This window comes from Lithobates pipiens, unplaced genomic scaffold, assembly GCF_037356315.1.
Source record: "Lithobates pipiens isolate NorthernLeopardFrog02 unplaced genomic scaffold, aLitPip1_a1.2 Scaffold_22, whole genome shotgun sequence".
NCBI classification, from domain to species: domain Eukaryota; kingdom Metazoa; phylum Chordata; class Amphibia; order Anura; family Ranidae; genus Lithobates; species Lithobates pipiens.
The window spans coordinates 347,865,564-347,891,775 of record NW_027507784.1 but is presented as its reverse complement, the minus strand read 5'-3'; the positions used below and the strand labels follow the sequence as shown (position 1 = coordinate 347,891,775).

Sequence of the window (26,212 nt, the reverse complement as noted above, 5' to 3'; positions counted from 1 at the left end):
GAGGATCAGAGGCACCAACCAAAGAAATGCTAGGGATGCCAATTTAATGATCTACTTTCCTCCCCCCCACCTGTAGGAGTACAGCGAGCCACATGCGGAGCGCAGGGAGCCACATGCGGAGCGCAGGGAGCCACATACCGGAACTGTTTTTTCTGGGCGTTAGGCTTTTGCACATTCAGAACAGGTAACAGCATTTGTCTGTAACAGCATTTAGCAGGGTTACTGCCAACAGTCATTAAAAAATGTGACACCCTGCACCCCGTCTCCCTTCCAGCATAGGGATAGACCAGATGTCTCTCACCCCTTCAGCCACTAGATGGCGCTGTGCATGTAGTGGACCAACAGCACCAACAGAAGAAATGCCGGGGATTCCAATTTAATGAACTCCTTTCCTTCCTCAGCAGCAGGCGTACAGTCAGATATTATATATATATATATATGTTTCTGGGTGTTGGGCTTTGGCATATGCAGGAAAGATATCAGTGGGCACAATTATTTTCACCTTTGCCGTCACCTGAGATTTTGGGGTCCCATTATTAGCCGCATTTATCTCCATTGTAGACCACAACAGTAGAAGTCCTTCATTCTCTGTAGAGAATCTGCCCCAGTGGGGGGTGAGTTCATACTCAGAAGTCTGTAACAGCAGCCGATGCGGAGGTCACTCCACGTCTTCATCGCGCTTCTCATGAGCTCCGGGGATGCAGCTTCATGCAGCGCGGAGGGGGGGGTGTGTCCGGATCTTCGCTTAGCGTGCTGTACGCACTCCTCGCCGATCCGCGGTCCCCGGTCTAGTCAAACTGGTTCACAAAGTGTCCTCTGCTGATAACAGACGAGTGGTGGAAGCGACCGCGGGAGGCAAAGTCCTCGTTCTCCTCCGTCAGCTGCGTGGTCTCCATCCCGACCGAGGCGAAGGTCGGAGTCACCACATACCGTTCCCCCAGGGAGGGCTTCCGCCTGTGGAGGGAACGGGGAGAGTTGAGCGGCATACAGCACTGCGGTATATGTCAGAGCTATACAAATGTAGAATAAAAATACTAGTGTGTGACTGTGGGGGGAGGGGACATTAGAGTGTAAGCTCCTCTGTACAGAGACTGATGTGACTGTGGGGGGAGGGGACATTAGAGTGTAAGCTCCTCTGGTACAGAGACTGATGTGACTGTGGGGGAGGGGACATTAGAGTGTAAGCTCCTCTGTACAGAGACTGATGTGACTGTGGGGGGAGGGGACATTAGAGTGTAAGCTCCTCTGTACAGAGACTGATGTGACTGTGGGGGGAGGGGACATTAGAGTGTAAGCTCCTCTGGTACAGAGACTGATGTGACTGTGGGGGAGGGGACATTAGAGTGTAAGCTCCTCTGTACAGAGACTGATGTGACTGTGGGGGGAGGGGACATTTGAGTGTAAGCTCCTCTGTACAGAGACTGATGTGACTGTGGGGGGGGGGGACATTAGAGTGTAAGCTCCTCTGTACAGAGACTGATGTGACTGTGGGGGGAGGGGACATTAGAGTGTAAGCTCCTCTGTACAGAGACTGATGTGACTGTGGGGGGAGGGGACATTAGAGTGTGAGCTCCTCTATACAGAGACTGATGTGACTGTGGGGGGAGGGGACATTAGAGTGTAAGCTCCTCTGTACAGAGACTGATGTGACTGTGGGGGAGGGGACATTAGAGTGTAAGCTCCTCTGTACAGAGACTCATGTGACTGTGGGGGGGGGGACATTAGAGTGTAAGCTCCTCTGTACAGAGACTGATGTGACTGTGGGGGGAGGGGACATTAGAGTGTAAGCTCCTCTGTACAGAGACTGATGTGACTGTGGGGGAGGGGACATTAGAGTGTAAGCTCCTCTGTACAGAGACTGATGTGACTGTGGGGGAGGCGACATTAGAGTGTAAGCTCCTCTGGTACAGAGACTGATGTGACTGTGGGGGGAGGGGACATTAGAGTGTAAGCTCCTCTGTACAGAGACTGATGTGACTGTGGGGGGAGGGGACATTAGAGTGTAAGCTTCTCTGTATAGAGACTGATGTGACTGTGGGGGGAGGGGACATTTGAGTGTAAGCTCCTCTGTACAGAGACTGATGTGACTGTGGGGGAGGGGACATTAGAGTGTAAGCTCCTCTGTACAGAGACTGATGTGACTGTGGGGGGAGGGGACATTTGAGTGTAAGCTCCACTGTACAGAGACTGATGTGACTGTGGGGGAAGGGGACATTAGAGTGTAAGCTCCTCTGTACAGGGAATGATGTGACTGGCTCAGTGATCTCTGTACAGCACTGCGGTATTATTATAATAGAGTATTTATATAGCGCCAACAGTTTACGCAGAACTATATAAATGTATATTTGCATCACTAGCCTAGTCTCTAAATACCAACCTACTCGTTCCTCTCAAGACCTCCTGCTCTTTAGCTCTCTCTCGTCACCTCCTCCCATGCTCGCCTCCAGGACTTTTCCAGAGCCTCTCCAATCCTATGGAACTCCTTACCCCAATCTGTTCGATCATCTCCTACTCTATGATCCCTGAAAACCCTCCACTTCAGAGAAGACTAACCTCCCCACACCTAACAACCTGATTTTCATTTTCTCCATCAGCTCACCCCCCACAGTTGTTACATTTTGTTCCCTCTCGACCCTCCCTTCTAGATTGTAAGCTCTGAGGATCAGGGCCCTCTGATCCCTCCTGTATTGATTTGTATTGTAAGTGTACTGTCTGCCCTCATGTTGTAAAGCGCCGTGCAAACTGTTGGTGCTATATAAATCCTGAATAATAATAATAATAATAAATAAAAATAATAATATATTGTGGTGTTAGAAGTGTCTCCTCTCACTCTGAAACTTCACGAGCCTGCACTCAGAGCTGGCCATCTATTGTTATCAGGAGCTGGAAGCCACACGGTGACTCTGGATATGGTTCTCATCGGTGGCACTAACCTGCAGATCGTTGCAGCCAACTGTCGTACCCAGACAAAGAAGCTGAAATTTGCAGCCGCCCCTAAGAGACAAAAAAATAAGAATAATAAAAATAATAATAATAACTAGAAAAGCTACAATTTCTGGGGAAATTGTGTGAAGTGTTCTTTCCTCCACTTACTGGAGTGGGCGGAGTAACTGTGAAAAGTGTTAAAAAGCTTAATATTTTAAAAAGTATAAAATAGTAGTAAAAAAGTTGAAGAAGTTTTTTTCATTATTTTTTTTTTTCATGGGGTGCTCATAAATTATTTGGCTGAAGGGAGGGGATCATGCTCTGCTTCAGTATGTCACAGTACATGTTGGCATTCATGGTCCCCTCAATGATCTGTAGCCCCCCAGTGCCGGCAGCACTCATGCAGCCCCCAGACCATGACACCCCCACCACCATGCCTGACTGTAGACAAGACACACTTGTCTTTGTCCTCCTCACCTGGTTGCCCCCACACACGCCTGACACCATCTGACACCAAATACCTTTATCTTGGTCTCATCAGACCACAGGACATGGTTCCAGTAATCCATGTCCTTAGTCTGCTTGTCTTCAACAAACTGTTTGTGGTCTTTCTTGTGCATCATCTTTAGAAGAGGCTTCCTTCTGGGACGACAGCCATGCAGACCAATTTGATGCAGTGTGTGGCGTATGGTCTGAGCACTGACAGGCTGACCCCCCCCCCCCCCCCCCACAACCTCTGCAGCAATGCTGGCAGCACTCATACGTCTATTTCCCAAAGACAACCTCTGGATATGACGCTGATCACGTGACCTCAACTTCTTTGGTGGACCATGGCGAGGCCTGTTCTGAGGGGAACCTGTCCTGTTATACCGCTGTATGGTCTTGGCCACCGTGCTGCAGCTCAGTTTCAGGGTCTTGGCAATCTTCTTATAGCCTAGGCCATCTTTATGTAGAGCAACAATTCTTATCTTTAGATCCTCAGAGAGTTCTTTGCCGTGAGGTGCCATGTTGTACTTCCAGTGACCAGTATGAGAGAGTGAGAGCATAACACCAAATTTAACACACCTGCTCTCCATTCACACCTGAGACCTTGTAACACTAACGAGTCACATGACACCGGGGGGAGGGGAAATGGCTAATTGGGCCCAATTTGGAAAATTTCACTTAGGGGTGTACTGACTTTTGTTGCCAGCGGTTTAAACATTAATGGCTGTGTGTTGAGGTATTTTGAGGGGACAGGAAATTTACACTGTTATACAAGCTGTACACTCACTACTTTACATTGTAGAAGGGTCATTTCTTCAGTGTTGTCACATGAAAAGAGAGAAGAGAAGATTTACACCAATGTCACTGGGGGTGTACTTACTTTTGTCAGATACTGTATATAGAGACAGGATATCCATACAGGTAAGAAATGTATATAGGGACAGGATAACTATACTTATTAGGTCCCAAACCTTACTCCATAGAAATAATGGTTTTCATACACTGCACTAATGATGCCCAACAAGCCTGAAACATCTGTCTCCAATTTAGAATAAATGTATCTAATATTTGCCCTATAGAATGACTGTTCTGGATATACATTTGGCTGTTGGGATGTAATGGAATGACTGGCATGTGAAAAAAATATAAACTAAATATATAAAAATTTGTGCTAAATGGTGTAAAATAAAATAAAATAAAACAAACTAATCACTTCAAAAACATAAAAAAAGAAACATAAAAAATTAAATATAACATTAAAAAATCATAAAACAAAATGTAACAAAAAAAATTAATAAAAAATTTATAGCATAAAAAATTAAATATATAAAATTTCAAATTAAATATAGCGGTCGCAAACACAATGAAAAAATATCACAATGCATATTAAACCAAATAATGTCCAAACAAAACGGTGACAAAAAGTGCTCCAATCCGAAGGTAAGCAGTGTCCCCACTCACCGGATTGATACGAATCCGGTGAGTGGGGACACATGAGTGGGGGGGTGGGGTTGTACACCTGAATATTTATGAAGCCTTTTGCACTGCTTACCTTCGGATTGGAGCACTTTTTGTCACCGTTTTGTTTGGACATTATTTGGTTTAATATACATTGTGATATTTTTTTCATTGTGTTTGTGTACGGAATGATTAGCATGACTCCACCCACTGTCCTGAAATGGGGAATAGTCCTCTTATATTCTGGATATGTGATGGAACCAGACCTGAGAATTTCTTCTGTTCCAAGAATCTTTGTGCTGGTCCCGATTATCAGTCTCAGCACCAAGCAGGACACTGGGCGATTATCAGTCCCGGCACAGAGCAGGACACCGGCGATTATCAGTCCCGGCACAGAGCAGGACACCGGGCGATTATCAGTCCCGGCACAGAGCAGGACACCGGGCGATTATCAGTCCCGGCACAGAGCAGGACACCGGCGATTATCAGTCCCGGCACAGAGCAGGACACCGGGCGATTATCAGTCCCGGCACAGAGCAGGACACCGGGCGATTATCAGTCCCGGCACAGAGCAGGACACCGGGCGATTATCAGTCCCGGCACAGAGCAGGACACCGGGCGATTATCAGTCCCGGCACAGAGCAGGACACCGGGCGATTATCAGTCCCGGCACAGAGCAGGACACCGGCGATTATCAGTCCCGGCACAGAGCAGGACACCGGCGATTATCAGTCCCGGCACAGAGCAGGACACCGGGCGATTATCAGTCCCGGCACAGAGCAGGACACCGGGCGATTATCAGTCCCGGCACAGAGCAGGACACCGGCGATTATCAGTCCCGGCACAGAGCAGGACACCGGGCGATTATCAGTCCCGGCACAGAGCAGGACACCGGGCGATTATCAGTCCCGGCACAGAGCAGGACACCGGGCGATTATCAGTCCCGGCACAGAGCAGGACACCGGGCGATTATCAGTCCCGGCACAGAGCAGGACACCGGGCGATTATCAGTCCCGGCACAGAGCAGGACACCGGCGATTATCAGTCCCGGCACAGAGCAGGACACCGGCGATTATCAGTCCCGGCACAGAGCAGGACACCGGGCGATTATCAGTCCCGGCACAGAGCAGGACACCGGGCGATTATCAGTCCCGGCACAGAGCAGGACACCGGGCGATTATCAGTCCCGGCACAGAGCAGGACACCGGGCGATTATCAGTCCCGGCACAGAGCAGGACACCGGGCGATTATCAGTCCCGGCACAGAGCAGGACACCGGCGATTATCAGTCCCAGCACAGAGCAGGACACCGGGCGATTATCAGTCCCGGCACAGAGCAGGACACCGGGCGATTATCAGTCCCGGCACAGAGCAGGACACCGGCGATTATCAGTCCCAGCACAGAGCAGGACACCGGGCGATTATCAGTCCCGGCACAGAGCAGGACACCGGGCGATTATCAGTCCCGGCACAGAGCAGGACACCGGCAATTATCAGTCCCGGCACAGAGCAGTACACCGGGCGATTATCAGTCCCGGCACAGAGCAGGACACCGGGCGATTATCAGTCCCGGCACAGAGCAGGACACGGGCGATTATCAGTCCCGGCACAGAGCAGGACACGGGCGATTATCAGTCCCGGCACAGAGCAGGACACCGGGCGATTATCAGTCCCGGCACAGAGCAGGACACCGGCGATTATCAGTCCCGGCACAGAGCAGGACACCGGCGATTATCAGTCCCGGCACAGAGCAGGACACCGGCGATTATCAGTCCCGGCACAGAGCAGGACACCGGCGATTATCAGTCCCAGCACTGAGCAGGACACCGGCGATTATCAGTCCCAGCACCAAGCAGGACACCGGCGATTATCAGTCCCAGCACCAAGCAGGACACCGGGCGATTATCAGTCCCGGCACAGAGCAGGACACCGGCGATTATCAGTCCCAGCACCAAGCAGGACACTGGGCGATTATCAGTCCTGGCACAAAGCAGGACACCGGGCGATTATCAGTCCTGGCACAGAGCAGGACACGGGCGATTATCAGTCCCGGCACAGAGCAGGACACGGGCGATTATCAGTCCCGGCACAGAGCAGGACACGGGCGATTATCAGTCCCGGCACAGAGCAGGACACCGGCGATTATCAGTCCCGGCACAGAGCAGGACACCGGCGATTATCAGTCCCAGCACTGAGCAGGACACCGGCGATTATCAGTCCCAGCACCAAGCAGGACACCGGGCGATTATCAGTCCCGGCACAGAGCAGGACACCGGCGATTATCAGTCCCAGCACCAAGCAGGACACCGGGCGATTATCAGTCCCGGCACAGAGCAGGACACCGGCAGGGCTGGACTGGGACAAAAATTTGGCCCTGGACTTCATCATGGCCGGCCCACTTTAAATTTGAGTGTCTCCATCTGCACTTCCCCTTACATCAGAATGTCCTCCCTCTCCTCCCCCTCCCACGTGTACTCACAGTTTTGAAGGCAGCTTCTCGTACCTCTCTCCAGTCATGTGATAAGGGGAGAGAGGATGGAACGTCTGCCAGCTATCTCCCTCTGCAGGCTGGAGGGAGCAGAAAGCCTAATGCTCTCTCCCGCGAGTGATGACAGCTGCTCCTCCTAACAGGAGTGAAATCACGATCACTCACTGTCAGAGGAGTGGCTCCAGGACTGCACCTGACCGGCCCACTGAACCATCGGCCCACCGGGAAACTCCCTGTAGTCCCAATGGCCAGTACATGCCTGGACACCGGCGATTATCAGTCCCGGCACAGAGCAGGACACCGGGCGATTATCAGTCCCGGCACAGAGCAGGACACCGGGCGATTATCAGTCCCGGCACAGAGCAGGACACCGGGCAATTATCAGTCCCGGCACAGAGCAGGACACCGGGCGATTATCAGTCCCGGCACAGAGCAGGACACCGGGCAATTATCAGTCCCGGCACAGAGCAGGACACCGGGCGATTATTAGTCCCGGCACAGAGCAGGACACCGGGCAATTATCAGTCCCGGCACAGAGCAGGACACCGGGCAATTATCAGTCCCGGCACAGAGCAGGACACCAGGCGATTATCAGTCCCGGCACTGAGCAGGACACCAGGCGATTATTAGTCCCGGCACTGAGCAGGACACCGGGCGATTATTAGTCCCAGCACAGAGCAGGACACCGGGGGATTATTAGTCCCGGCACTGAGCAGGACACCAGGCGATTATTAGTCCCGGCACTGAGCAGGACACCAGGCGATTATTAGTCCCGGCACAGAGCAGGACACCGGGGGATTATTAGTCCCGGCACTGAGCAGGACACCAGGCGATTATTAGTCCCGGCACTGAGCAGGACACCAGGCGATTATTAGTCCCGGCACTGAGCAGGACACCAGGCGATTATTAGTCCCGGCACTGAGCAGGACACCGGGCGATTATTAGTCCCGGCACAGAGCAGGACACCGGGCGATTATTAGTCCCGGCACTGAGCAGGACACCGGGCGATTATTAGTCCCGGCACTGAGCAGGACACCGGGCGATTATCAGTCCCGGCACTGAGCAGGACACCAGGCAATTATTAGTCCCGGCACTGAGCAGGACACCGGGCGATTATTAGTCCCGGCACTGAGCAGGACACCGGGCGATTATTAGTCCCGGCACAGAGCAGGACACCGGGCGATTATCAGTCCCGGCACTGAGCAGGACACCAGGCGATTATTAGTCCCGGCACTGAGCAGGACACCAGGCGATTATTAGTCCCGGCACTGAGCAGGACACCGGGCGATTATCAGTCCCGGCACTGAGCAGGACACCGGGCAATTATCAGTCCCGGCACTGAGCAGGACACCAGGCGATTATTAGTCCCGGCACTGAGCAGGACACCGGGCGATTATTAGTCCCGGCACTGAGCAGGACACCGGGCGATTATCAGTCCCGGCACTGAGCAGGACACCGGGCGATTATCAGTCCCGGCACTGAGCAGGACACCGGGCGATTATTAGTCCCGGCACTGAGCAGGACACCGGGCGATTATTAGTCCCGGCACTGAGCAGGACACCGGGCGATTATCAGTCCCGGCACTGAGCAGGACACCAGGCGATTATTAGTCCCGGCACTGAGCAGGACACCGGGCGATTATTAGTCCCGGCACAGAGCAGGACACCGGGCGATTATCAGTCCCGGCACTGAGCAGGACACCGGGCGATTATCAGTCCCGGCACTGAGCAGGACACTAGGCGATTATTAGTCCCGGCACTGAGCAGGACACCAGACGATTATTAGTCCCGGCACTGAGCAGGACACCGGGCGATTATCAGTCCCGGCACTGAGCAGGACACCGGGCAATTATCAGTCCCGGCACTGAGCAGGACACCAGGCGATTATTAGTCCCGGCACTGAGCAGGACACCGGGCGATTATCAGTCCCGGCACTGAGCAGGACACCAGGCGATTATTAGTCCCGGCACTGAGCAGGACACTGGGCGATAATCAGTCCCGGCACTGAGCAGGACACCGGGCGATTACCAGTCCCAGCACAGGGAAGGACACTGGGCGATAATCAGTCCCCGCACTGAGCAGGACACCGGGCGATTATCAGTCCCAGCACAGAGCTGCTCTCATTCAGCCCTTCACACCCGGCACCATCCGCATTGTTCCACATGACATCACCCTGAACACACAAACCCGCCCCCCGAATACACGCCCCCTGCCCCCGAACACATGCACCCCACCCCCCTGAACACACCCCGCCCCCCGAACACACGCAACTCACCCCCTCTGAACATACACACCTCACCCCCCCAACACACGCACTGTGAACACACCCCGCCCCCCGAAACACATGCACCCCACCCCCGAACAGACTCCGCCCCCCCTGAACACACGCAACCCGCCCCCCCTGAACACATGCACCCGCCCCTTTAAACACATGCACCCCGCCCCTTTAAACACATGCACCCCGCCCCTTTAAACACATGCACCCCGCCCCTTTAAACACACACCACAAACCCTGAACATGCACACTTAACACATGCACCTCACCCTCCTGAACACACAAGTCCCACACATATGCATCCCGCACCCTAAACACATGCCCCACACTCTGAATACACGTTTTCCTCTGCACAGAGTTCTGTCACTACTCCACAAGAGAAAATCTTCCTATAAAAAGACAAAGGAGTGAATGTTCCGGGAGAATTGTATTCTGGACATGAATCGTCTATTCAGACTCCTCACCATGAGAGCGGCCGGAGCACCAGACAACGCCGACCCCAGAGACACCGAGAGAATTCCTCCAATTATCATGCAAATCCGTAAAATCACTTCACTATGGAGAGCAGAGCCGCTGAATGGGGGAACTCCGCATAGAATGACTGATGGATGGATGGAGAGGAAATCCGAGCGAATGTGGAAAGACTCCCAATGACCCCCCACCCCACCCCCCCATGTTCTACACACATTCAGATCTCTGCTACCTACCGTATATAATCTCTTCCTATGACTGACATGTCCAACGCCAAAGAAACTGGAGGCTGTATTGTGTAGAATAAGCCTAAAACCCGGGGCCACGTTGCTTCTACTCAGGGCCACACTACCGAAGTAGATGTTGACCTAATCACTAAAATCCGAGTTCAAATAAGATCATATCATTTTTACTCTCGGTAAATCTTCAGGTTTATTAGAATAATCCCTGGTGATCCCACCATGGAGGTCCTTGCTCAAGGCATTTCCGGTTATCAGGTGACAACGCTCTGTCCTTGTCTGACAATTGTGCTCCTGTGTTGTCACACAGACATTTGATGGAGGGTACAAGTGGTGATTTCAGCAGACATGACCCAGACATGGCCCACGGTTGTCACCATCAGGAAACCCACCTTGAGAAATGCCATGCTGCCATCACTGGAGTGCATAGAGACAGGAAGTGGATACAAAAGGGGCCCCAAGAGATCAGCGGCACTAGGATAGGACCACAAATAGGGAGTGAGGGACACAGGATCCAAAAAATCATTGGCCAGGCATGTCTAGCATAAGGCTGTGCATCTTAGAAAATCCAGGCAAACAACAATCTGATTACATAAAACATTAAGTTCTGGGGTGACACCCCTGACTGTGGGAGCCCCACTTACCTGGGTTCAGACCCGGGCTCACCCTGCCAATGTAGAAATAGAGAATGATGGCTACCCCAATATTCACCAGAGCATAGATCCACTGAATGATGAACATGATGACCACAGAGAGGATGGCCTGCGAGGATGGAGGGGATACAATGTAAAATATTAAGGACGGAAGAGATACGATGTAACATATTGAGGATACAAGAGATACAATGTAACATATTAAGGACGGAAGAGATACAATGTAAAATATTAAGGATGGAAGAGATACAATGTAACATATTGAGGATGGAAGAAATACAATGTAACATGTGGAGGAACAGAACAGGAAGTGTGGGTATTCCCGGAGATCAGGCTCACCCCAATGAAGGACACCCAGTGATTGCACAGCTTGCTGTAGAAGGACGAGGACAGACTCTGGATCTCAAACTCCAGGACCTTCTGCTTCTGGCCGGGATCTGCAGGAGGCAAAAAATCAGTCAATAGAGACACTGAGGTTTTAAGGGCGTCTGCCCCTCTCCAGAGGAACCCCAGAAATAATTTCCAGGTCTCAGGAAATACCTACCGAAAATTTGTATCCACAAATCACTGCACATTACATCATCAGTAAGGTACAGATATAATAGATTAAAAAAAAATAAAAAATAGTGTAAGAGTAAAGAAATAAGACCATAAGACAGCCAAGGTGGATCATGTTAAAACCCTCAGCTCTATATGCTAAAATAATTCTGTATTTATCATGATAGTAAGATGAATAAGAAACTATTACATTGGTGATCAGTGAGAAGAATGTTCCTTACATTGGTGATCAGTGGGAAGAATGTTCCTTACATTGGTGATCAGTGGGAAGAATGTTCCTTACATTGGTGATCAGTGGGAAGAATGCTCCTTACATTGGTGATCAGTGAGAAGAATGTTCCTTACATTGGTGATCGGTAGGAAGAATGTTCCTTACATTGGTGATCAGTGAGAAGAATGTCCCTTACATTGGTGATCAGTGGGAAGAATGTTCCTTACATTGGTGATCAGTGAGAAGAATGTCCCTTACATTGGTGATCAGTGGGAAGAATGTTCCTTACATTGGTGATCAGTGGGAAGAATGTTCCTTACATTGGTGATCAGTGGGAAGAATGCTCCTTACATTGGTGATCAGTGAGAAGAATGTTCCTTACATTGGTGATCGGTGAGAAGAATGTTCCTTACATTGGTGATCAGTGAGAAGAATGTTCCTTACATTGGTGATCAGTGAGAAGAATGTTCCTTACATTGGTGATCAGTGAGAAGAATGTTCCTTACATTGGTGATCAGTGAGAAGAATGTTCCTTACATTGGTGATCAGTGAGAAGAATGTTCCTTACATTGGTGATCAGTGAGAAGAATGTTCCTTACATTGGTGATCAGTGGGAAGAATGTTCCTTACATTGGTGATCAGTGAGAAGAATGTTCCTTACATTGGTGATCGGTAGGAAGAATGTTCCTTACATTGGTGATCAGTGAGAAGAATGTCCCTTACATTGGTGATCAGTGAGAAGAATGTTCCTTACATTGGTGATCAGTGAGAAGAATGTTCCTTACATTGGTGATCAGTGAGAAGAATGTTCCTTACATTGGTGATCAGTGGGAAGAATGTTCCTTACATTGGTGATCAGTGAGAAGAATGTTCCTTACATTGGTGATCAGTGAGAAGAATGTTCCTTACATTGGTGATCAGTGGGAAGAATGTTCCTTACATTGGTGGTCAGTGAGAAGAATGTTTGTTACATTGGTGGTCAGTGAGAAGAATGTTCCTTACATTGGTGATCAGTGAGAAGAATGTTCCTTACATTGGTGATCAGTGGGAAGAATGTTCCTTACATTGGTGATCAGTGGGAAGAATGTTCCTTACATTGGTGATCAGTGGGAGGAATGTTCCTTACATTGGTGATCAGTGAGAAGAATGTTCCTTACATTGGTGATCAGTGAGAAGAATGTTCCTTACATTGGTGATCAGTGAGAAGAATGTTCCTTACATTGGTGATCAGTGAGAAGAATGTTCCTTACATTGGTGATCAGTGAGAAGAATGTTCCTTACATTGGTGATCAGTGGGAAGAATGTTCCTTACATTGGTGATCGGTGGGAAGAATGTTCCTTACATTGGTGATCGGTGGGAAGAATGTTCCTTACATTGGTGATCAGTGAGAAGAATGTTCCTTACATTGGTGATCAGTGAGAAGAATGTTCCTTACATTGGTGATCAGTGAGAAGAATGTTCCTTACATTGGTGATCAGTGAGAAGAATGTTCCTTACATTGGTGATCGGTGAGAAGAATGTTACTTACATTGGTGATCAGTGGGAAGAATGTTCCTTACATTGGTGATCGGTGGGAAGAATGTTCCTTACATTGGTGATCGGTGAGAAGAATGTTCCTTACATTGGTGATCAGTGAGAAGAATGTTCCTTACATTGGTGATCGGTGAGAAGAATGTTCCTTACATTGGTGATCAGTAAGAAGAATGTTCCTTACATTGGTGATCAGTGGGAAGAATGTTCCTTACATTGGTGATCAGTGAGAAGAATGTTCCTTACATTGGTGATCAGTGGGAAGAATGTTCCTTACATTGGTGATCAGTGGGAAGAATGTTCCTTACATTGGTGATCAGTGAGAAGAATGTTCCTTACATTGGTGATCAGGGGGAAGAATGTTCCTTACATTGGTGATCAGTGAGAAGAATGTTCCTTACATTGGTGATCAGTGAGAAGAATGTTCCTTACATTGGTGATCAGTGGGAAGAATGTTCCTTACATTGGTGATCAGTGGGAAGAATGTTCCTTACATTGGTGATCAGTGAGAAGAATGTTCCTTACATTGGTGATCAGTGGGAAGAATGTCCCTTACATTGGTGATCAGTGGGAAGAATGTTCCTTACATTGATGATCAGTGAGAAGAATGTTCCTTACATTGGTGATCAGTGAGAAGAATGTTCCTTACATTGGTGATCAGTGAGAAGAATGTTCCTTACATTGGTGATCAGTGAGAAGAATGTTCCTTACATTGGTGATCAGTGAGAAGAATGTTCCTTACATTGGTGGTCAGTGAGAAGAATGTTCCTTACATTGGTGATCAGTGAGAAGAATGTTCCTTACATTGGTGATCAGTGGGAAGAATGTTCCTTACATTGATGATCAGTGAGAAGAATGTTCCTTACATTGGTGATCAGTGAGAAGAATGTTCCTTACATTGGTGATCAGTGAGAAGAATGTTCCTTACATTGGTGATCAGTGAGAAGAATGTTCCTTACATTGGTGATCAGTGAGAAGAATGTTCCTTACATTGGTGATCAGTGAGAAGAATGTTCCTTACATTGGTGGTCAGTGAGAAGAATGTTCCTTACATTGGTGATCAGTGGGAAGAATGTTCCTTACATTGGTGATCAGTGGGAAGAATGTTCCTTACATTGGTGATCAGTGAGAAGAATGTTCCTTACATTGATGATCAGTGAGAAGAATGTTCCTTACATTGGTGATCAGTGAGAAGAATGTTCCTTACATTGGTGATCAGTGAGAAGAATGGTCCTTACATTGGTGATCAGTGAGAAGAACGTTCCTTACATTGGTGATCAGTGGGAAGAATGTTCCTTACATTGGTGATCAGTGGGAAGAATGTTCATTACATTGGTGATCAGTGAGAAGAATGTTCCTTACATTGGTGATCAGTGGGAAGAATGTTCATTACATTGGTGATCAGTGAGAAGAATGTTCCTTACATTGGTGATCAGTGAGAAGAATGTTCCTTACATTGGTGATCAGTGAGAAGAATGTTCCTTACATTGGTGATCAGTGAGAAGAATGTTCCTTACATTGGTGATCAGTGAGAAGAATGTTCCTTACATTGGTGATCAGTGAGAAGAATGTTCCTTACATTGGTGATCAGTGAGAAGAATGTTCCTTACATTGGTGATCAGTGAGAAGAATGTTCCTTACATTGGTGATCAGTGAGAAGAATGTTCCTTACATTGGTGATCAGTGAGAAGAATGTTCCTTACATTGGTGATCAGTGGGAAGAATGTTCCTTACATTGATGATCAGTGAGAAGAATGTTCCTTACATTGGTGATCAGTGAGAAGAATGTTCCTTACATTGGTGATCAGTGAGAAGAATGCTCCTTACATTGGTGATCGGTGGGAAGAATGTTCCTTACATTGGTGATCAGTGAGAAGAATGTTCCTTACATTGGTGATCAGTGAGAAGAATGTTCCTTACATTGGTGATCAGTGAGAAGAATGCTCCTTACATTGGTGATCAGTGAGAAGAATGTTCCTTACATTGGTGATCAGTGAGAAGAATGCTCCTTACATTGGTGATCAGTGAGAAGAATGTTCCTTACATTGGTGATCAGTGAGAAGAATGTTCCTTACATTGGTGATCAGTGAGAAGAATGTTCCTTACATTGGTGATCAGTGGGAAGAATGTTCCTTACATTGGTGATCAGTGAGAAGAATGTTCCTTACATTGGTGATCAGTGAGAAGAATGTTCCTTACATTGGTGATCAGGGGGAAGAATGTTCCTTACATTGGTGATCAGTGAGAAGAATGTTCCTTACATTGGTGATCAGTGAGAAGAATGTTCCTTACATTGGTGATCAGTGAGAAGAATGTTCCTTACATTGGTGATCAGTGGGAAGAATGTTCCTTACATTGGTGATCAGTGGGAGGAATGTTCCTTACATTGGTGATCAGTGAGAAGAATGTTCCTTACATTGGTGATCAGGGGGAAGAATGTTCCTTACATTGGTGATCAGGGGGAAGAATGTTCCTTACATTGGTGATCAGTGAGAAGAATGTTCCTTACATTGGTGATCAGGGGGAAGAATGTTCCTTACATTGGTGATCAGGGGGAAGAATGTTCCTTACATTGGTGATCAGTGAGAAGAATGTTCCTTACATTGGTGATCAGGGGGAAGAATGCCATAGGGAAAGCTACAAAGACACAATGGTCAGCAGCTACTGACTCTGGCCAGTGGTGTTGGCCTTGGAAGTTTGTAGGCATGATGTTGAAGCTCAATCTGCAACTCCTCAAAGAATCCCTCTCAACCTCTGAAGGAACCCTAGGCTTCCACAGAACCCTGGCTCAGAATAGCTGTTCTAAACAGTGCACTGCTCCAGAGGATGGTGTGACAAGGTGTGAGATTGCATGCCCCTGTACAGCACACCTACCTGCAACGCACTCCAGCACTTCTTTCTCCACCTCCACCAGCAGAGATCAGTGAGAAGAGTGCTGCCTATCAGGAGGAGCAGTGATCACCCTCAGGAGAAGCTTCTGCAAGGAGCACACAGGTTTGAGCTCCTGGGGCCGGGGATGGGGTGAATCCCTGGCACTGAGGGTACCCCTAGGGAGTGTTGCTTGCATTGTACGGTTGTACTCGTTCCTCGAAAACACCCTAAGACAAGATATAAAACAAAATCGACAGCCTTACACCACCACCAATCCTACATGCGGCTACACCTTGCAGCCCACTTACCTTCTCTCTCCTCGGCTGCTGGCTGATGGGCCTCTGTGAAGAGCTTCTCCCGATCTCCGGTCCCCTCGACATACTCCTCCTCATCACACATACATTGCCCTGCTTCTCCCTGGTTGTCCAATGGGTCTTCACTAGCTTCATGGTCTCCCCTGCCCTCATCAGTGGTGCTACCGTCCTCCTGGACCTGGTCAGGTGTGCTCCTGCCCTCATTGGCTACCTGGTCAGGTGTGCTCCTGCCCTTATTGGCTGCCGGGTCTGTATCCCCATAATTTGGGCTATCTGCTATTTTGACCACTTCCCCGTTTTCCTGCCCCTCGGCTGTCCTGTTTGCAGTAAGGTCCTCAAGTTCAGGGTTCTGATTTAAGTCCAACTGGAAACTATCTTGCAAGGTCTGCTTGGCGGGTTTCCTGGTTTTCTTAAGTTTCATGAAATTCTTCTCTTTCTTTTCTGGAGTCTTTGTGCCGTTTGTGGACTCCGTACGGCCCTCCTTGAAGAGCTGGTCCATGTCCTTGGTGAACGCCAGCAAGGTCCCATTTGACCCATTTGACCCATAACTAGTGGACTTGTCAAGGATCAGAGGCTGAGATGAACTGGGTGTCTTGGGAGCGGCTTGGCTGACCTTGTAGCAGCGCTGGAGATTGTAGCTCATGGTCACCGAGAAGTAAGAGTAATCCACGACGCTGTATGTCAGCATGAAATTGATTGTAACAATCGGCGCCAAGATGTTGACTTGGCCAATGAAGACGAAGGCCATAGTGAGGAGGCCAGTCAGGAAGATGGCTGCCACCGGGGTCTTGTTGGGTCCTCTCTACATGGCAAGAGACAAAAGATCGCAGTCAGAATTGGTAACAAGAACAGATTGGAAATCTTGATTTTATACAGGTGGTGGCCCCCCAGTATATAAATAGATTATATATGTCTAAGACATTCACTGCGGCTCCCTCCCCCACTTTGTTACTGGAGAATTATCCAATGACATTTTGCGAAAAGTTATGGCAGAACCTGGATCCGTGTCACAGGTGAGATTACCGGGAGACCAGACGGGACAGCATGTACTACCGGAGAGATTCTTCTACCACGGGGACACCACAGGACCCATCTAGCAAAAATGATACATAGTAACCCAGATCAACCTATCACAGGTCAGCTTACAGGGGTGTATTGTTCTCTGTCTTACCATTAGTTGCTTAATGCTCGTATATGGTACATGCTTTTTGTACAACTCCATACTTATGTTTCGTGTGACGTGCCGTACTTGGGACATTGTTTCTGGCCAATGTTTACTGTAATTACTTTGGTTAGCTATACCTACACAATTGTATATTGAACCAAGGATATGTGTGTGAGCCGCTCCCCATGAGTAAGCGCTGGTGGGTGGAGTGAAACGCGTTGTGAGCGTGGTCTGGCTGGGTTCCAGGCTGAGACTGCCATTCACTATCATACAGCAGGTCTTCACTTGATGTGCGCCTCACGGGACGCCTAATCGCCCTCTACATAATTGTATTGGTAATGCTGTAATGTACTCATTACATTGTTAGTGTATGTGCCCTATTATTATCACTCTCTCCTGAAGACTCTACGCGAACATGTTGAGCTTAATGTGAAGGAATGGTGGAACCCTCTACCTAGCTGATGGGTGGAAAGAGGTGGGGAAGTGGCACGCAGTCGTTGGGAAGCAGGGCAGTGGCACACAGTTGGTGGGGCTGGTGCACATGAGAGGCGGGGCTGAGGCACACGGTGGGCAGGAAGCGGGGCTTGGGCACATAGTCTGTGGGGCACACAGTCGTCAGGAGGCAGGGTTGGGGCACACAGTCAGCGGAAGGCGGGGCTGGGGCATGCAGTCGGCAGGAGCACACAGTCGGCAGGAGGCAGGGCACACAGTCGGCAGGAGGCAGGGTCGGGGTACACAGTCAGCGGAAAGTGGGGCTGGGGCACACAGTCGTCAGGAGGCGGGGCACACAGTCGGCAGGAGGCGGGGCTCACAGTCGGCAGGAGGCGGGGCTTGGGCACATAGTCTGTGGGGCACACAGTCGTCAGGAGGCAGGGTTGGGGCACACAGTCAGCGGAAGGCGGGGCTGGGGCATGCAGTCGGCAGTCGGCAGGGCACACAGTCGGCAGGAGGCAGGGTCGGGGTACACAGTCGGCAGAAGGCGGGGCTGGGGCATGCAGTCGGCAGGGCACACAGTCGGCAGGAGGCAGGGTCGGGGCACACAGTCAGCGGAAAGCGGGGCTGGGGCACACAGTCGGCAGGAGGCGGGGCACACAGTCGGCAGGAGGCAGGGCACACAGTCGGCAGGAGGCAGGGCACACAGTCGGCAGGAGGCAGGGTCGGGGTACACAGTCGGCAGAAGGCGGGGCTGGGGCATGCAGTCGGCAGGGCACACAGTCGGCAGGAGGCAGGGTCGGGGCACACAGTCAGCGGAAAGTGGGGCTGGGGCACGCAGTCGGCAGGAGGCGGGGCACACAGTCGGCAGGAGGCAGGGCACACAGTCGGCAGGGCACACAGTCGGCAGGAGGCAGGGCAATGGTACACAGTTGGCAGGAGACGGGGAGCACAGTCAGAGGGAGGCGGGGGAAGGGGCATCCAGCCGGCAATAAGCGGCACACAGTTGGCAGTTGGCGAGGCGGGGCACACAGTTGGCAGGAAGCGGGACACACAGTCGGCAGGAGGCGGGGCTCACAGTCGGCAGGAGGCGGGACTCACAGTCGGCAGGAGGCGGGGCTCAGTCGGCAGGAGGCGGGGCTCAGTCGGCAGGAGGCGGGGCTCACGGTCGGCACGAGGCGGGGCTCACGGTCGGCACGAGGCGGGGCTCACGGTCGGCACGAGGCGGGGCTCACGGTCGGCACGAGGCGGGGCTCACGGTCGGCACGAGGGGGGGCACTGGTACACAGTTGGCAGAAGGCGGGCCACACAGTTGGCAGGAGGCTGGGCAGTGGCACGTCCCTAAGACCCATCATTTTGTAGTTCTATGTTATGCAGTCCCCGTGTTCCCTGCTCTGCTCTCCATGTTCTTGTCACACACATTTCTCCTGGACAGAGCCGGTTGTCCCCACGTTTGGCCGGGACTCTTCCCTTCGGGGTCATGAGATTTTCGCTGATAATAATTGGGATCTCGGTATGCGGCTGAAGGAAGGGCGTTACCAGCCCAGCATCCCCAGGGGCCTGAAACATGTGCTGCATCATGCTGCATTACTGTGTGATATAAATGTCAGTCCCAGGCTGGTCTCTATCCGCCATCCACTGATATCACATGATCCCAGCGTTCTATGGGAATAATACTGTCCCATATATCCCGGGGGAGGGGGGGGCTCCACCATCACCCCGATAATCAGCTCTCACCCGGCAGAGACCCACCTAATCCTGAGATCCGTTCTCACACTTCTAATGAGGAGGAGAATGCGGCCAAGTTTATAATCCCGATTATCGGGGGAATTACCGCCAAACGCTCCGCCATGAACCTGAGCTCAGCTTAAAGGGGAACTACAGAGAACGGTCAGAGCCGACTTCACCCAAACATCATTGTAGATTCTCATTCTATGAACTTCCTGCGCTGTACAGAATTGGATTTCATATATACGGGGATCCCCCTAGGGGCCGCTTGTATGTCAGGCAGTATGGTCAGCCTCCAGGCTGAACTGCCGAGATAAAACAAATTAGCATGCTCCCCCCTTCTCAGTACAAATCCAACCCCCTGCTGAAATCCTCCCTCCTGGCACAAATCCGTGCCCCCCCCCGATCGAATGTCCCCAGCACAACCCCCCACACCAAACAAAAACTTCCCCCCTCCTAGTACAAATCCTCGACCCCCTCAAATTTCTCCTCCGAGCACAAATCCTCTCCCCCCACTCCAAATACCCCCCTCCAAGCACAACCCCCCCAATCATCCCTACGAGCATAAGTCCACCAACACCCCCCAGAAAAAAACATTTCTGATCCCAGCACAAATCCCCCCCACCATGTTTTCCAGCACAAACCCCCCCCCCCAAAATCCCCCATCCCAGCTAAAATCCTATTTACCCCCTCCCCCCCCCAAATCACCACACCTAGCACACCTTCCCAAATTTCCCCTCCTAGAAAAATGCTTACCCCCTGCCAACCACACCGCCCTCCCCTCCCCCCTCGTGGTGCCCACCGCCTCACATGAAACCACAGTGCCCAGGGCAGCTTCCCCTCCTGCCCACCCCTTGTCCCGGCCCTGCCTATGGAAAAGAATGTGATGTGAAAAGGCTAATAAAAGAAATAAAAAAAAAAAAAAAAAAAGGAGACTTCCCTCCTCCTGTACAATCTCTGCACTTCAATTGGCTTCACAACATTTAGAAATGCCCCTAGTGGGAGTAGGCGTCCAATCACTGTGCAGCATAACAAAGCAGAGAATCTGCTGCTGGCTGTGCATGCGCAGCAATTGTCCCTTGGGTGGCGGGCCGGCCTTTCTCTCTCTCAGAATACAAAACCTGGAAAATGAAAGACGATTGGCTGCTATGGACAGGTTCACGTGAGAAGCGCCACTCACTCCGTGTCCCAAGAAGGAGAGGATGGGGATGACCTTCTCCTGCGCAATGCACTGGAGGATTCTGGGAGCGCCGTACAGACCGCCCATGCAGGACGCCAGCGAGGAGATGTAGAGGCCGATGAGGAAGAGGAAGCCCACCAGGGACACCTACAGAAGAGGAGGAGGAGGAGGAGACATTGAGGAAAATCTGCAATATACAATACACTCTGTATTTACGGATCAGATGTGGGGTAACCAATGGCAACCAGAATTCGTCTCTCATTGATCTGAGCTGAACTCTGGTTACCAAGGGATACCGCATCTTCCACACAGCTCTAGAACATGACAACCAATCTGTTCTCACAACTCACATATACCACAGACAACAAAACACTATTCACTGTACACAGCCAATCAGATATCAGCTTTATTCATCCATACTATAAAATGAGAGGTTATAAAAAAAATTAAAATTTAAAATATTACTACTTGTAAGGTTGTTTTACCTGACATCAGATGCAGATGAATGAAACAGAATACAGACAAATGTCACAATGTTACTTTTAACTCTCCACTCTCTCTGTCTGATCAATGTTTATAAACAATGTTACTTTGTATATCGCTATCTCCTGGCTGAACAATGTTACTTTGTACCTCTATGTTTATAAACATTGTGTCAGATGGTCTGTTTTTGACAGCAGCGGCTACTTCAGCTCCTGTATTCACATAGCAACCCCTGGCTGTCGTTTTGACAGCCAGGAATTAGCGGGAAGGAGGTGGGGAGGGTGTACTTCACATGCCCTGCATACTTTGATGAATTTATTTGGCAGTGATTGTAGTACGCCTAGTGTCCAAAACTGGTCAATTTCTATAAAAATGTTTTAACCTCTTGCCTTTCATGTAATGCATACGTGTAACAGAAAACATGCGGCAATGGGTGGCAGAGCTCGCTGTGTCACATCAGTCCTTCACCTATCCTGGGTAAAGGCCAGGTGTACAGGCGCCACCGAGTGAATACACCTAGCAAGGACAATATAAGGCTAAACAATAAAGTAAAAAGCTAAAAGTCCATAAACAGTCCATAGGTGGTCCGAAGGACAATAGTCCAAACACTAGGGCAAGTTTTTCATAGAGCAGGAGCAGGCACTGTGTACATGAGCTGCCAGGGTTTATGAGCACGTGCCGTGGCGCCTCTGGGCATGCGCACTCTTTTCTGATAAAAGAGCGCGGATGCCCAGAAACCCTGGTGGCTCCACAGCCAAGGTGGCTCCATCGGCCTGCCCAGAAGCGGCACGGCACATGCAAAGAAACTCTGGCGGCTCCATCGGCCTGCCCAGAGGTGGCACGGCACATGCCCAGAAACCCTGATGGCTCCACATCCAAGACGGCTCCATTGGCCTGCCCAGAGGTGGCAAGGCACATGCCCAGAAACCCTGACGGCTCCACATCCAAGACAGCTCCATTGGCCTGCCCAGAGGTGGCACGGCACATGCCCAGAAACCCTGATGGCTCCACATCCAAGACGGCTCCATTGGCCTGCCCAGAGGTGGCAGGGCACATGCCCAGAAACCCTGACGGCTCCACATCCAAGACGGCTCCATTGGCCTGCCCAGAGGTGGCACGGCACATGCCCAGAACTCTGGCAGCTCCACAGCCAAGATGGCTCCATCAGCCTGCCCAGAGGTGGCACAGCACATGCCCAGAAACCCTGGCGGCTCCACAGCCAAGGTGGCTCCATTGGCCTGCCCAGAAGCGGCATGGTACATGCACAGAAACTCTGGTGGCTCCACAGCCAAGATGGCTCAATCGGCCTGCCCAGAGTTGGCACGGCACATGCCCAGAAACTCTGGCGGCTCCACAGCCAAGATGGCTCCATCAGCCTGCCAGAGGTGGCACGGCACATGCCCAGAAACCCTGGCGGCTCCACAGCCAAGGGGGCTCCATTGGCCTGCCCAAAAGCGGCATGGTGCATGCACAGAAACTCTGGTGGCTCTACAGCCAAGACGGCTCCATCGGCCTGCCCAGAGGTGGAGCCAAGACGGCTCCATCAGCCTGCCCAGAGGTGGTACGGCACATGCTCAAAAAAACTGGTTGGCTCCACAGCCAAGGCGGCTCCATCGGCCTGCCCAGAGGTGGCACGGCACATGCCCAGAAACCCGGATGGCTCCACATCCAAGATGGCTCCATTGGCCTGCCCAGAGGTGGCAGGGCACATGCCCAGAAACCCTGACGGCTCCACATCCAAGACGGCTCCATTGGCCTGCCCAGAGATGGCACGGAACATGCCCAGAACTCTGGCAGCTCCACAGCCAAGATGGCTCCATCAGCCTGCCCAGAGGTGGCACAGCACATGCCCAGAAACCCTGGCGGCTCCACAGCCAAGGTGGCTCCATTGGCCTGCCCAAAAGCGGCATGGTACATGCACAGAAACTCTGGTGGCTCCACAGCCAAGATGGCTTCATCGGCCTGCCCAGAGGTGGCACGGCACATGCCCAGAAACTCTGGCGGCTCCACAGCCAAGATGGCTCCATCAGCCTGCCAGAGGTGGCACGGCACATGCCCAGAAACCCTGGCGGCTCCACAGCCAAGGGGGCTCCATTGGCCTGCCCAGAAGCAGCATGGTGCATGCACAGAAACTCTGGTGGCTCTACAGCCAAGATGGCTCCATCGGCCTGCCCAGAGGTGGCACGGCACATGCTCAAAAACTGGTGGGCTCCACAGCCAAGACTGCTCCATCGGCTTGCCAAGAGGTGGCACAGCTCATGCTCAGAAACCCTGGCGGGGCTCCACAGCCAAGACGGCTCCACCGGCCTGCCCAGAAGCAGCATGGCGCGTGCCCAAAAACCCTGGCGGTAATACCAAATAAATGAAACAAACTACAAAAAATATTTACCCGCCCCCCAAAAAAAGTCACTGGAGTGCACTAACCTTCTCGGCAATCATAAATTCATAGCGCAGGAACTCCCGAGCACAGGTGGCGCCCAACAAGAAGACGAAGACGATGTAGAGGAACCAGCTGGGGGGGAGAGGAGAAGGTTTGAGAATTATATTACAGGAATACAAACCCCGTACCTCCAGATCACACGCGGAAATACAACGCATGCAACGCCTGTGAGATTCACCAGCTGCAGGTTGGGGTTTTGATTTGGAACTTACGAGATGGTGATGGCGGCTAACGACCCAACCGGGATATTGACAGACGGACGGCGCAAATCCCCACTCATGTTGAAGCCGGCCATGACACCTGAGTGTGAGAATACAGAGAAAAGGTCACCGATCGGCCAAACACCAAAATACTCCCTATCTGGAGACACACACAGAGGACAACGGGAATAAAACAGCTTTTTCCATATATTTATACTTCAGATCACACGTGACTGATGGCTGAGCGCTCAGTAGATCACAGGAGGGGACTGGAAGTCATCTTGCATGACTCCGCTTGTTTAAAGTTTAAAAAAATATATACATAGTGCCGGCCAAGTTCAAAATAGTACAGAAAACATTTTGTGTTTTCAGCCAGAAGGTGGAGCTCTCGGCTCCTTTTCATGTTTTCCTTTGCCTCCGTAGCTGCTCCGTTGTAAAAAAAAAGAAAAAAAAGTTATTTATAGAGCTCAATACCTCAAGCTGAAATTTAATGACAAGTAAAGAAGAAGTGTCTCCGCCCCCTGCAGAGCAGTGTCTCCGCCCACTCCATTTGTCTAAAGTATCCCTCAGGGAAAAGCCTGAAATGAGACAATTGCTGTCCTGTCTCTGTAGATAACCAACCATGCTCCGGGAAGCCTTCGTCATGTAGTATAATGTTTCTTTGTATTTGAGAATAAAAAAATAAAAACAAAGACCAAAAATGATTCGTTTCCTTTTAAAGTGGCTGTAATCCTAACCTTTCACTGGCCGCTCCTCTCCTTTATCTAACAATAACACACTCTCCAAGTGTTTGGTTAAAAAGATGCCTCTAAATACCTTTTTCCAGGTATCTTCAGGCCGGGCACATGACCCCCGGCTGCTCTGCTACAACAATCCAGGGCTACAGTGGGAAGAACCGAGATCTCCGTCTGATGTCGACTGGTAAATACACGCCCACTGTGCTGGCCGCTCGGCCCCTCCCACCGTAGCCCGGGGATCGGAGCAGGAGAGTGGCTGGGAGTCACGTGACCGCCGTGCTAGCCGCTCAGCACCTCCCACTGTAGCCCAGAGATTGGAGTAGGAGAGTGGCCGGGAAACACGTGACCACTGTGCTGGCCACTCGGCCCCTCCCACTGTAGCCCGAGGATCGGAGTAGGAGAGTGGCTGGGAGTCACGTAAACTGAAAGAAGGTATCTAGAGGTATGTTTTTAAACAAACACTTACAGAATTAGTTATCGCTGGATAAAGGAGAAGGACTGCCAGCATGTTTTGTAAATTTTCTTTTTAATACGAATAGCAACAGGAGGGGGAGGGGTGGAGACAGAGACACGGGAGCTGACAGGCAGAGGGGGGGGGGGGGGGGAGTACAGAGGAGAGCTGTGGATGACAGAAGCATGCAAGCTGACCACTGTAGTCAGGGCTCAGCAGCAACGATTATTGTGGTCAGCTCACAGAGGGGGACACCGGAAGTGGCAGGAACAGGCAGGTTTTGTACAGTTTAGAGGGGAGCAGATTAGAACGTACAATCACTGTAAAGTTTAATAAGGATGAGCCAAACACGCTCCAGTTCGCACCAGTACTTGCGAAAAGGCAAAAAATTCAGACGAACCATGTAAAAGTCTATGGGACACAAACATGAAAAACCAAAAGTGCTCATTTTAAAGGCTAATATGCAAGTTATTGTCATAAAAAGTGTTTGGAGACCTGGGTCCTGCCCCAGGGGACATGTATCAATGCAAAAAAATAAAAAAAAGTTTTAAAAACTGCATTTTTTTTTTCGGTAGAAGCGATTTTAATAATGCTCAAAGTGAAACAATAAAAATGAAATATTCCTTTGAATTTCGTACCTGGGGGGTGTCTATAGTATGCCGGTAAAGTGGCGTATGTGTCCCATGTTTAGAACAGTCAGAGAGAAAAATGACATTTCTAAAGGAATAAAAGTCATTTAAAACTGCTTGCGGCTGTAATGAATTGTCGGGTCCCGGCAATATAGATGAAAATCATTGAAAAAAAAAAAAAACACCATCCCCAGTCCATTACCAGGGCTTTTGGGTCTGGTATGAATATTAAGGGGAACCACGGCGGACGGCGTGAGATGGATCTACATCGCAGAATATTTTTATTTTT

General features: G+C 50.3%; 1 protein-coding gene across 1 annotated transcript in view; it reads right to left on the bottom strand.

Annotated features, from left to right (window-relative positions):
• Positions 1 to 360: 360 nt before the first annotated feature.
• SLC12A8 (solute carrier family 12 member 8) overlaps positions 361 to 26,212 on the bottom strand; it is a 52,388-nt gene continuing 26,536 nt past the window's right edge. Inside the window, exons 7-14 of the mRNA XM_077449753.1 lie at positions 24,119 to 24,206; positions 23,891 to 23,978; positions 20,984 to 21,130; positions 16,473 to 17,280; positions 11,333 to 11,430; positions 10,985 to 11,102; positions 2,934 to 2,994; positions 361 to 954 (exon numbers count right to left, since the gene is read on the bottom strand). Of these exons, the coding sequence (XP_077305879.1) occupies positions 789 to 954; positions 2,934 to 2,994; positions 10,985 to 11,102; positions 11,333 to 11,430; positions 16,473 to 17,280; positions 20,984 to 21,130; positions 23,891 to 23,978; positions 24,119 to 24,206 (1,574 nt within the window). The 3' untranslated portion in view covers positions 361 to 788. The remainder of the gene's footprint in view (positions 955 to 2,933; positions 2,995 to 10,984; positions 11,103 to 11,332; positions 11,431 to 16,472; positions 17,281 to 20,983; positions 21,131 to 23,890; positions 23,979 to 24,118; positions 24,207 to 26,212) is intronic.